At 39.3% G+C, this 13,852-nt stretch overlaps 1 protein-coding gene across 1 annotated transcript; it reads left to right on the top strand.

The window, feature by feature from the left end:
• Window positions 1–9,132: 9,132 nt before the first annotated feature.
• On the top strand, window positions 9,133–13,627 carry LOC140839021 (uncharacterized). The gene is made up of 7 exons (XM_073205646.1): window positions 9,133–10,279; window positions 10,730–11,001; window positions 11,518–11,587; window positions 11,810–11,862; window positions 12,011–12,103; window positions 12,203–12,670; window positions 12,848–13,627. The coding sequence occupies exons 1-7, from the start codon at window positions 9,133–9,135 to the stop codon at window positions 13,625–13,627; spliced, it is 2,883 nt and encodes a 960-aa protein (XP_073061747.1).
• The last annotated feature ends 225 nt before the right edge of the window (window positions 13,628–13,852 follow it).

Here is a 13,852-nt window from a genome sequence, read left to right as displayed (position 1 = left end):
ATATATATATATATACACACATGCATGAATCAAGAAACGTGGCTCGTTCCTTCACGCAGCACGTCTCGCGCATATGTGCGACCAATAGCAGCGCATATGCGCGAGCCACAAAGCCTCGGCGCGTCTTCGTCACGGCAGCTCGCGCATATGCGCGCCCCATCGTCGCGCATATGCGCCAACCTCTCTGCCCTGCTCGCGCATATGCGCTCGCTCACGTCGCGCATATGCGCCGAGCACACCCCTAGGCTACTGGACACTTCGCACATATGCGCCCCTCATGCCACGCAGATGCGCGGAATCTTTTGCCAAAACCGCGCGTGTGTGCGCACAAACTCGTGCATGTGCGCGTATGGCATCTCTTTCAAACATATTTTGCGTCTGTTCTCGTCTAATTCCCGGTCTAATTCCTTTGTCCATAATAACATCAATTAATCAAGAAATTATTCCTCATTAATCTCAGATTACTATAAATATACCCAAATCATTTCAAATTACGGTAATCAAATTCTCGGGCCTTACATTTCTCCCCCTCTAAGATATGATTTCGTCCCCAAAATCACAAGCAATCCACTTGTATAATACAGATAATCATATCAGATCTCAAATCGGATATAAGAAGGAGATGAACATAAACTACAATAACTCATATCAAATTCTGTCTTCCAGATAATCTTTTTGATGCTCTGTCAGTTCTATGGTGGTTTTATTCTGGATTATCTTTCTTTCCCGGATCTTGACTCCAAACGGGAATACTCATTCAAGAATTATAATATCATAATACAACTTTATTCTAACAGAATCAATCACCAACTATTGGCTATACAACTTCAGTATATATCAATCAACAGTTCATAACAAACCAAAACCAGCAGCTGTTATTAAATCTGTTTATCTCAGTCAAGAATATATTGATTCTTCAACCTTCAATACCAACAGTCATCATCCGACGTTGACTTGTTTAATGTCAAATTTCGAACTATCTTTATTTGTTTCTGATTCCATCGCATTTTTGATATCAGATCCCTGATCCTATCAGATTAAATCTCAAGTATCATCGAGATATAAATCCCCATACAACGGAAATCGACAGGTATCACTATACAATATCTCGACTAAAGCTATCTCAATACTCATCTAATTCATAAAGTAACAAAACATTAGGTCACTAGTGCTAAAATCCAGCACTACGGTTCCTGGATATCCTCCAGTATCTAGATAGTTCGCTCCGACTATCTTTTCAATCTATAAACCATAGATGCAAATCATGCTATACATTCTGCCCAAAAGTACAAAAATCAACCAGAAATCACGGTATGATATAATCAACTCCGGCATTCAATACAATCTGACCCTTTTTCTTACATACCTCTCAGTCGTCTAGTCATAGCTGTACGTCATCCTGTACAACATCATATAAGCAGATTCAAACAATCTCTCAATCATAATTACATCATAGCACAATCTTATCCAGATTTCAGTAACGTCGTCACACAATCCATAGAAATGTACTTCCATTTCTATTCAAGAATCGATAATCTATATAACCAATCTCCTGGTTTCTATCTTCATGTCTTCATCTGTCAACGATTTAGACATTTCAATACAAATTCTGACATAACTGATTTTATTTGTTTACATCAAAACTGTCTGTTCGAACTATCACACATTACCTGTTACCAGAATAATACTGAATCTACTACTGTGTGCATCAGACAATACCTGTCATTTCAAATTCGAAATATCTGGCACAAATAAATCAGCTAATTATATAAAATAAAACATTACCTACATGGTATTCTTATTGACACACTGTTCCGACTATCGAAATCAAGTTCTGAATAGTCTGATCAAACTTCTGAACTACTGAAATTTTCAAAATCAGCTCTGAGTCGGCTTGAACTGTATATAATCTCAACGGTTCATAATAATTGGTATCAAATACGGATTCAGAATAACAGCAATATCGGATCGGATTCAAAACATCAATCGTTTATACTGATTTAATAAACTCATAAAACGCAATTTCTGACATTTCTGAAGACCTGCCATTTTAAATGTCGTTTTCAGCTACTGATCATGGTCTCAACTGTGCTACAATCAATCAGTATACTATCTTCAGATATCACAGACTCTGAATACAATCTGTTGCAATCCAGATTCATATCCGAACCATTCTGTATACAACAATCTCAGTTCCCAGAATATTCAATACAAACTTCAACTGTTCGATTCAATTCAATCATACGCAGCGAATATATCAAAATATCATAAATAAAACGATCATAATGAAAGGGGATCGGTTACGGTGACCGGAAGCACAACGGAAGTTTAAAAAATCAAATTTTTACATGTAATTTTCGGCCACCTCAAGATTTTGTGCAACAAATACAATAAAACACAAAATAATGACATTCATAGGGTGTTTGAGAGATATACCTATCAATCTTTAAAAGATTGATTATGGCTCCAACTTTGTTGTCAAACAACAAAGCTCTTGAAAGGTAGAAACTATCTTCAAGCTTTCCAAGTTCTTGAATCTTTCCTTCAAATTAAGCCCACCACCAACTAGGTAGATCCCCTCATATTTTGCACTAGAAAAATATGAGGATTTTTCAAAGAGAAGTGTATTTCTTCCTCAACACTTGAAGAAGAAAAAGAGAGAAAATTTTTGAGAGAAAATCTTGTCAAGTTTCGGCCATGAGGGAGACAAGAATGAGGAGTGAAGTCTTGTCTTGGTTGTGGGAAAAGTTGAGGCATAAAGTTGCATGCCATGCCTTGAAAACTCAAAAAGTAGTCTCCCAACCTTTCACCTCCCATGCATGCATATTATATGGTTTTTATCAAAATAAAAACCATGGACTAAATTTAATTATCTCAAACATATTTGAGACTAATTAATCATTACTTGAATTTACTCAAGTCCCACTAGTTAAATAATTAATTTAAATTGAGCTCTACAAGACTCAATATAATTTAATTAATTCAACACTTGAATTAATTTAATTATTTGGACTCTACTAGGTCCACTAGTGTTTAATTAATTCAACACTTGAATTAAATTAATTTAGTCCATAATAATGTTTATGGAAATCACAATTTTCAAATACATTATTCACTTGGCCAACTTTTAATTTAGGAACACTTCCATAAATTAAAATTTACATTTCTCTCATAGAAGTCATACTTCTATTTTTCTTTACACTTATAAACTCATTTATAAGTCGTTCAACACATTGAACTATTTTCTCCTTTATAGAAGTCATACTTCTAATTTTCCTTACGCTTATAAACTCCTTTATAAGCCGTTCAACACATTGAACTATTTTTACTTCTCAACGGGATCTAGAAAGCTAGTACTTGTGTGGCCCTCAATGATTCATTGATACAACTAGCCGTGGGTTCACATCTCCATGTGATTCGGACTAAACATGTCCTTATATGAGCATACCCCAATTGCTCCATTCTTACTTATCAACTCCTTGATAATAAGAATGTCAGAACTCAAGTCTGATAGTACCCAACCAACCATGTTAAACGCCTAGCAGCATCGCTTACATGATTCCCTAGGTATCAAATGATAGTGCCTGCAAGAACCATTCAATTATGGTTAGCGTACAGTACGGTCCCTTCAACTCATATATCCCGACCGATTCGACAACCATTGGTATATCGAGAGTTGTCAATGAATCGATACTATGTGTCATGTCGTAGTTGCATCAATGGTGTAATCTATGAAACCCCTTTCATAATTACAACCATACTCTGGCCAGAGATTTCAACCTACATACACATGATAACACATAGGATATCCATACCCGAAGGTAAGCGGTGAATCCCCGACAACAATGCATCGACTTCTATGTGATTCGACAGAACACCCAACCTTGCCACCTGATTACCCCATAAGAGTCGGTAAACAAGTCAAAGTGAAATGCTAGCACATAGAGTCTCAATGTTGTCCCGGGTCATATGGACTAATGGTGTACAACCATAAACTAGGACATTTCCACTCGATAAGTGAGAACCACTTGGAAAGTCCTTTAATGGAGGATTGTTCAGTGCACTCTACCAGGAGCACCTATCTGCATGCTCGGACATCACAATGTCCCCTACCAATGAAACATGGTACTCACATCGCAGATACTAGTCTCTAACTCGAGCGGCCAATCTCCTTCTTAGTGGCGGCTGAATCGACTAGGAACTGTTTAGAATATACAGTATTACAAATATGAGTTTCATGATACTCATCATATGAGCATCTCATATTCTTTCTACTATTTGTATATTCAAGGGCTTTATCTATGCAACTAGCATGGGTATTCAGATAAAGATTTGCCAAAACAATAATTTCAAATATTATTAAAATAAAGATTGCTTATACATAGAGTTTCATTGTGAACAATCGGCCAACACTTGGCTCGACGGGCACCTACTCTAACAATCTCCCACTTGCACTAGAGCCAACTACCCATATGCTTTAAACCCATTGATTCGCGATGCTTGTCGAATAATGGTCCAGGTAAAGGCTTAGCTAGTGGATCAACAACATTATCTGCGGAGCCGACTATGTCAAAAGACACTTCTTCCTCTTTCCACAATCTCTCCGAGGATGTGGTACTTACTCAATACATGTTTGGACTTCTGATGAGACCTTGGCTCCTTTGCTTGAGCTAAAGCTCCCGTGTTGCCACACAACACTGGGATAGGAGCAACTCAATAAGGAATGACGTCCAACTCTTGGACAAAATTCCTTATCCAAACAGCCTCCCTTGCTGCATCTGATGCAGCAATGTATTCGGTCTCTGTGATGGAATCCGCAGTATTGTCTTGCTTGGAACTCTTCCAAGAGACAGCAGCACCATTGAGCATGAATACAAACCCAGAGGTTGATTTCGAGTCATCGATATCGCTTTGGAAGCTAGAGTCGGTATAGCCTTCCAATTTCAGTTCTCCACCCCATAGACCAAGAACAATTTATTGGTCCTTTTCAACTACTTGAGGATGTCTTTCACAGCTTTCTAGTGTGGAAGACCAGGGTTCAATTGATATCTACTCACTACACTTAGTGCGAAAACCACGTCAGGACGTGTAGATATCATCTCATACATGATGCTACCAATCGTAGATGCTTAAGAAATGCCTGTCATCGCCGCTATCTCTGCATCAGTCTTGGGAGACATAGACTTGGATAGGGACACGCCATGACACATTGGTAGGTGTCCTCTCTTGGACTCACCCATCGAGAACCGCTTCACGATGGTATCAATGTATGTGGACTGGGTGAGATCGAGCAATCTTTTCGATCTATCTCTATAGATCTGTATCCCAATACAAAAGATGCTTCACCCAAGTCCTGCATCGAGAACTTACTCGCTAACCATATCTTAGTTGATTGCAGCATTCCTACATCATTCCCAATGAGTAGATTGTCATCAACATACAACACCAGGAATGTCACAACACTCCCACTGACCTTCTTATAAACACAGGGTTCCTCAGGATTCTTAGCAAAACCAAACTCTTTGATTGTACTAGCGAATCTAAGGTTCCAACTCCTAGATGCCTGCTTTAGACCATAAATAGATCTCTGAAGTTTGCATACCATAGGCTCACTTCCGATAGATGTAAACCCTCCAGGTTTGAGACATGTAAATCTCTTCCTTAATATCCACATTAAGAAAGGTTGTCTTAACATCCATCTGCCATATCTCATAGTTATACCATGCAGCTATGGCTAGCAATATCCTTATAGACTTGAACATTGCAACTGGTCAAAAGGTTTCCTCAAAGTCAACTCCTTGTATTTGAGTTTATCCTTTTGCCACCAATCGCGCCTTGAAGGTCAATACCTTCCCATCCGCCCCAAGTCCCTATGGGAACCGTTCCCTCAGGTGGATCTATAAGATCCCACACTTGGTTTGAATGCATGGAATTCATCTCAGATTCCATAACTTCAAGCCATTTGGATGAATCGGCATCAGATAACGTTTCCTTGAAGGTCCATGGATCACATCCATGGTTAGGCTCATCATGGCCCTCTTCAAGAAGCTGACCATACCTCATAGGTGGTCTCGAGACTTTCTCGGATCTTTTAGGAGCTTGTATCTCCTCTCTTGGCTCTTCGGGTGTGGGTTCTATAATTGTGGGTATCTCTCGAACCTCTTCGAGTTCTATCATCTCCCATTTTCTATCCAATAGAAATTCTTTTTCCAAAAAGGACGCATTCCTAGAAACAAACACTTTTGTTTCTTGGGGATGATAGAAGTAGTATCCAATCGAATTCATTGGATATCCCACAAAGTAGCATAAAATGGATCGATTATCTAATTTATCTCCCACTACCTGCTTCATAAGCAGGGCACCCCCATATTCTAAGATAAGAATACTTAGGAGGCTTACCCACCCATATCTCATATGGTGTATGCCTTTGAATGGACATTTAATGGAATATCTTTCAATTTTAAGTTATAGAGATCGTTTTCATGTTCTCAAGTACCAATTAAACATCCACAAAGTAGCATAAAATGGATCGATTATCCAATTTATCTCCCACTACCTGCTTCATAAGCAGGGCACCCCCATATTCTAAGATAAGAATACTTAGGAGGCTTACCCATCCATATCTCATATGGTGTATTCCTTTGAATGGACATTTAATGGAATATCTTTCAATTTTAAGTTATAGAGATCGTTTTCATGTTCTCAAGTACCAATTAAACATTCATTTTTGTAAATGTTGCAAACACCTTTGCTAAATAAACAAGAATATCCATTTTTATCACCATAGAAATGGAAACATTGTTTTCACCAAAAAGGTACAAACAAAACATCTCTTAAAATTAACTTAAAATCATTGTTCAACAATAAGTAAACATTTCTTAAGGTCTTGGCAGCAACTCTTGCTCCATAGCCATTCCCAAGAAGGTCTCACCTTCTCTAATCCTCTAACTTCTGTGTAATGCCTGAAATAAATATCACAAGTAGTTGATTTAGTAATATGATATTACTAAATAATTAATGATTTTTAAAGAAAGAAATATGACATAACTTGATCATATGAAGTCCAAATGATTTGAAATTCGGTTATAACGTAGAAAACTCAAAGATATAGAAGTTTCATGTTTTGAGTTTTTGAAAATTTGATCAGTTTGACTGATCCAAAAGGATATACCGGTGTTAAAATGTTAAATATTATATATTATATTATATTATTTTATTAATATAATATAATATAATATTAAAAAATAAAAAAAATATAAAAAAAAATAAAATAAATGTTCAGTCGGTGGAATTCAATTGATGAGATTTACGAGAATCAGAGGCAGAAACGAGAGAGAGAATAGAAAATACAGCTTCAAAGATTTCTTTTCGATCTTGCGACTTATCGGTTTATTCAATTGACGAACCGACTTCAGTTCTGGGATCGTTGACACGAGGTCTTCGATTTGAGGTATAAATTTTATATTTTTGGTGATGTTTGAAATTCGTCGATTTCTGGAATAAATCCGATAAATTGTTAAATCATACTGAAATTGAAGATTGTTGAATAGTGTATGATTTTAACGAAGTAGAGAAGATTATTGTGTTGTTGTTTTGAATTATTCCTAATTTGTTTTAATTAGGGATTTTTAATGTTTGGATTGAGATTGGAGAGTTGTTTGTCAGTTGTTATTAATTCTGATTATATATTCGGAGTCTACGAAGTATAGGATACACGTTGATATAAAGTTTTCGTAATTTGATTATTGTTGTAAAATAGCCTATTATTTGAAGTTAATTAATTAGGGTGTATTTGATTGTAGTATTGTGAATTAAATACACCAGAATATTAAATTGTTGAGCGATAATAATTTATAATCGAGTTTTATATTTTGTTGAATTAATTGTTGTTGGGCTATTTGATGATATATATTGAGGCTGTTATGATTGTGTTGATACGGTGACAATGATCTGATATTGTTGTTGAATTATTTAGATACATCACAAGCCTCGGGATCAAAGAAATAGTCAGATTTTATATATACTCGATTATCAGGTACGTGTTGACGTACGAGCATATGTTGTTATTGTTAGTATTGATGAATACTATTGCGTTGAACGATGATAAATCATCGGAATTGGGTGATTTGATATTATATTTGTTGTTGTTTATTATTGTTGATATTGTTGACTATCGTTGTTGGGAGATGTCTCGTTGATGTTGTCACGTTGATGTTGTTCGTTCAACGATATTGCTGTCGCCGGAGTTGGGGTGCGACGTATCGTTGATGTTGTTCGTTCAACGATATTGCTGTCGCCGGTGTTGGGGTGCGACGTATCGTGGATGTTGTTATTCGTTCGACGATATTGCTGTCGCCGGTGTTGGGGTGCGACGTATCGTCGATGTTGTTGTTCGTTCGACGATATTGCTGTCGCCGGTGTTGGGGTGCGACGTATCGTCGATGTTGTTGCATTGTGATGTTGTTGAGGTTGTTGTTGGCTGATTGTCCAGAAACGGCAAAGGGGGTATTTCTGTTATCATTTCAGTTATATCTTATGTTGTTGTTAATATAACTGTTATGTATTACGATGATGATTGTTGTATATGCTCACCCTTTGGGGGCTGTTTCTGTTGGACAGGTTACAGGACTATGCGTGAGACAGGATAGTGGTGAAGGACTAGGTGTGTCTAGTCAAATAGTCCTGTAGTTGATAGTAGATAGAGACAGTATATCTTATTGTATTATTTGAGTTGTATGTGTGTATTTATTATACTGTTTCTGCTACACTGACGTAGATAGTGTGGTGATTGCACTATTTTGTCGTATATGCATTATATTATTACGTCGTCGAAAAGAAAAATTTTATGCATATGACGTCACATGTTGCATGATTACGTGGCGAGGTTTGGGGCGCCACATTTGGTGGTATCAGAGCATATGTTAGATGTCTGGGATGGTTAGGAGTTGGGTTTGTGATGAGGGAGTTGGATGACGATAGTATCTGCGTGTGTCTGTACATTTGACTTGTTATTGATGATTTCTCGATATGATTGATTGTTCTTTAGTTGCGTGTACTTTCGTGCGAAAGGTGTGATGATGATTACTGGATTGTAATTGTTAAATGTTATGATTAACAATTGGATTTCCAGTGATGGCAGCTAGAGAACAGGTACATCCACGCGAAGAAACGGACGAGGTTGACAGTGGGTTTGGTCAGATGAATCCATTGCCACCTCCTTCTATGGGACAGGCACCTGCAGATCAGCCTTTATTACCTGGTGAGTTGACTTTGGCACAGTTCAGCAGTTATTTTCCGCCGAGATTTGATAGTTCTGAGACCGGTGAGCGTGCAGAGGAGTGGATCGAGAGGATAGAGCAGATATTTGTGACTGCGCCGTGTGCTAGGTCTGCTTGGTTACGATTGGCTACATTTCAGCTTTCTCGGAATGTACTATTGTGGTGGCAGACGACTGAGGCTGGATTGAGAGCTCAGGGCCGTACTGTTGATTGGGATGTGTTTCGATCTCGTTTTCTTGATAAATATTTTTCTATAGCAGCCAGACAGAAGAAAGAGAGAGAATTCGAGGATTTGAGACAGGGCAGTATGTCTGTTGCTGAGTACGAGTCTCGGTATTCTGCATTGCTGAAATATGTGCCACATGTTGCTACGAATGTTCATGCTAAGATGAGGCATTTCTTGAGAGGGTTGAAGTTAGAGTTATTTGATCGTGTGCAATCAAATAACCCGATATCATTTGAGGATGCAGTGACGAGGGCAGAGATGGCTGAGTTGGTGATGCAGGAGTATGGGGCTCAGGGACGATTATCAGAGTCGACTAGGGAGTCATTGCGACCTCAGGGACAGTCTTTTAAATATCAGAAGGGTTCATCTTCTTCTTCAGCATCATCTGGGAAGCGTCGATTTGATTCACGACGTGTTGAGAGTCGTGGGGGCAGTTCTCAGTCTGTTCAGGGGCAGAGAGGAGAGTCCAGAGCCGTGAGATGTTTTCGTTGTGGGGGACCTCATCTGATCAGAGATTGTACACAGACCAAGATCACCTGTTTTGAGTGTGGCGGTGTTGGTCATCTGGCGAGACAGTGTCCTAGTCGTGAGGGACAGCGAGAGCCTAGGAGTGCTAGAGGTAGATCCTCAGAGAGAGGAGGACGACAGCCTCAGCAGTTTACACCACGACCTTCTGGAGGACAGCCACGTATGCAGAGAGCTGGTCCGCCTCAGGCACATGTGTATGCTTTGACACGAGAGCAGGCAGAGGAGGCACGAGAGGAGATGATAGCGGGTAAGTGTTATTTATGTTCTTATCCTGCTTATATTCTTATTGATACTGGTGCCTCGCATACATTTATATCGAAGAAGTTTGTGGTTGAGCATCATATGCGCTCGTCTCCATTGTCTATGCCTCTTTCTGTTTCGACACCCTCTGGAGTTGATATATCAGTTGTATCGATGATATCAGATGGTATTATTTCTTATGAGGGCTATGAGCTGAGATCTGATATGATTATTCTAGAGATGACTGATTTTGATTGTATTGTGGGAATTAATGTGCTGAGGAGTTATTGTGCGACAGTTGATTGTTATCAGCGGGTAGTATACTTTTATACAGATGAGAAATAGCGTTGGACATTTTATGGGAAGGGTTCCCGTCCTCGTGTTCCGTTGGTATCTGCTATCCGGATGTCTCGGTTATTGGAGCATGGACATGAGGGTTATCTTATTTATGTTGTAGATGTGACAGAGAAGAAGAAGGAAGTGGGAATAGAGGAGATACCTATAGTTGCTGAGTTTTCCGATGTCTTTCCTGATGAGATTCCAGGCTTCCCATCAGCCCGTGAGGTGGAGTTTGGGATTGAGTTGATGCCAGGTATTTCCCCTATTTCTCGTGCTCCTTACAGAATGGCACCAGCAGAGTTGAGAGAGTTGAAAGCCCAGTTGCAGGACTTGTTGGACAAGGGATACATTCGCCCTAGTGTATCGCCTTGGGGTGCACCAGTCTTATTTGTGAGAAAGAAAGATGGAACGATGAGGCTTTGTATTGACTATCGGCAGCTGAATAGGGTAACGATTAAGAATAAATATCCCCTCCCTCGTATTGATGATTTGTTTGATCAGTTACAGGGAATCTCGGTATATTCGAAGATTGATTTGAGGTCAGGATATCATCAGATACGAGTTAGAGAGGAGGATATCCAGAAGACATCATTCAGGACCAGATATGGGCATTATGAGTTTTTAGTTATGCCGTTTGGGTTGACGAATGCTCCAGCTGTGTTCATGAGTTTGATGAATAGGGTATTTCAGCTTTATCTCGATCGATTTGTTACTGTGTTTATTGATGATATATTGATATATTCCAGGAGTGAGGCTGAGCATGTAGGACACTTGCGTTCAGTGTTAGAGGTGTTGCGAGATAGATAGTTGTATGCCAAACTCAGTAAGTGTGAGTTTTGGTTGGATCGAGTGGTCTTCTTGGGTCATGTTATATCGAGAGATGGGATTTCTGTTGATCCAACGAAGGTCGAAGCCGTGTTACAGTGGTCTGCACCTACATATGTACCAGAGATTCGTAGTTTCTTGGGTTTAGCAGGTTATTATCGTCGATTTATTGAGGGATTTTCAAAGATTGCTAGACCTTTGACATAGTTGACTCAGAAAGGTGTGCGATTTCAGTGGTCTGAAGCATTGAGAGGAGTTTTCAGGAGTTGAAGCACCGACTGACGACTGCACCGGTGTTGTCAATCCCTACAGAAAACGAGAGGTTTGTTGTTTATACGGATGCATCATTACATGGTTTGGTGTTTTGATACAGGATCGGCATGTTGTGGCATATGCCTCGAGACAGCTGAAACCACACGAAACAAGGTACCCCGTGCATGACTTGGAGTTAGCAGCCATTATCTTTGCCTTGAAGATATGGCGAAACTATTAATATGGTACCTCGTTTACGATTTATACTGATCATAAGATCTTGAGATTTCTGTTTACACAGACATAGTTGAATATGAGACAGAGACGATGGCTAGATTTGCTGAAATATTATGATTGTGAGATTGAATATCATCCTGGTCGAGCCAATCTTACAGCTGATGCATTGAGCCGTAAAGTGAGTTGTACTGCAGAGGATGTGAGTCGCTTATCAGCTATGATGATATCTTGTTGTTCCTTGGGATATGATTTTGATATCTCGACGACTCCTATCCAGGTATCTACCTTATTAGCTGAACCTGATATATATGGTTGTATTCGTGATGCACAGATGACAGATGAGAGAGTTCAGCGATGGAAGAAGTTGGTTTCTCGGAAACAAAATACTCGTTTTAGAGTCGCTGATGATGGCAGTTTGAGGATGAATGATAGATGGGTAGTTCCTGATATATCTGAGTTGCGCCAGGGCCTGTTGCGGCGTGCACATTGTAGTCGATATTCTATCCACCCTGGTGGCAAGAAGATGTATAAGGATCTACGTTCTCAGTTTTGGTGGAAGAGAATGAAACGTGATGTAATTGATTTTGTACGTCGATGTCTCAATTGTCAACAGATCAAAGCTGAGAGGAGAAGGCTGGGAGGTGAATTGAGGAGTTTAGAAGTGCCGACTTGGAAATGGGAACACATATCGATGGATTTTGTGACTCATTTGCCAAGAAGCACTGGAACTATTGATGCTATTTGGGTGATTGTTGATCGATTGACGAAAGTTGCACATTTTATACCCTATAGCATGAGTAGTACGTACTTGACGATGGCACAGTTGTATATACGAGAGATTGTACGATTACATGGGATTCCAGTGTCTATTATTTCTGATAGAGATCCTCGATTTACTTCTCATTTTTGGGAAGGATTGCAGACTGCGATGGGGACAGAGTTGAGATTGAGTACAGCTTATAATCCTCAGACAGATGGTCAGACTGAGCGTACTATTCAGACGCTGGAGGATATGTTGCGTGCTTATGTCATGGATTTTAAATCTGGTTGGCAGTCATCTATTCCATTGGTGGAGTTTGCGTATAACAATAGTTATCAGAGTAGTATTCAGATGGCTCCATTTGAGGCATTGTATGGGAGACGTTGTAGATCTCCGTTATACTGGGATGATGTTGATCGAGCCGCGGTTACCGGTCCTGATATGATTCATGAGATGGAACAGAAAGTAAAGTTGATACAGCAGCGATTGAAAGCAGCTCAAGATAGACAGGCCGCCTATGCCAATAAAAGACGAAGACCCTTAGAGTTTCAGCATGGTGATCGAGTATTTTTGAAAGTGTCTCCTTTTCGTGGTACAGTACGATTTGGTATGAAAGGAAAGTTGGCACCGAGATATGTTGGACCGTATGAGATATTGCAGCGGATAGGTACTTTGGCTTATCGATTGGCTCTACCTCCATCTTTATCTGGTATTCATGATGTGTTTCATGTGTCGATGTTGCGGAAGTATGAGCCGGATCCTTCACATGTGTTGGATATTTCTGAGGTTCAGTTAGATCCTGATGTGTCTTATGTTGAGAGACCAGTTTGTATTTTGGATCGATCTGAACGGAAGCTTCGCAGTAAGCTTATACCGATGGTGAAGGTTCAGTGGGAGCACAGAGGTGTCGAAGAGGCCACTTGGAGACAGAACGGCATATGAGGGAGCTCTACCCCTACTTATTCTGATTGTATGACGTATCTTTATTTATGCATGTACTGTTGTTGATTAATTTCGGGGTCGAAATTCATTTAAGGGGGGTAGAAATGTAATGCCTGAAATAAATATCACAAGTAGTTGATTTAGTAATATGATATTACTAAATAATTAATGATTTTTAAAGAAAGAAATATGACATATCTTGATCATATGAAGTCCAAATGATTT

This window comes from Primulina eburnea, chromosome 8 (genome assembly GCF_022965805.1).
Source record: "Primulina eburnea isolate SZY01 chromosome 8, ASM2296580v1, whole genome shotgun sequence".
NCBI classification, from domain to species: domain Eukaryota; kingdom Viridiplantae; phylum Streptophyta; class Magnoliopsida; order Lamiales; family Gesneriaceae; genus Primulina; species Primulina eburnea.
The sequence above is the reverse complement of the archived record's forward strand: the minus strand, read 5'-3'. Positions and strand labels throughout refer to the sequence as shown.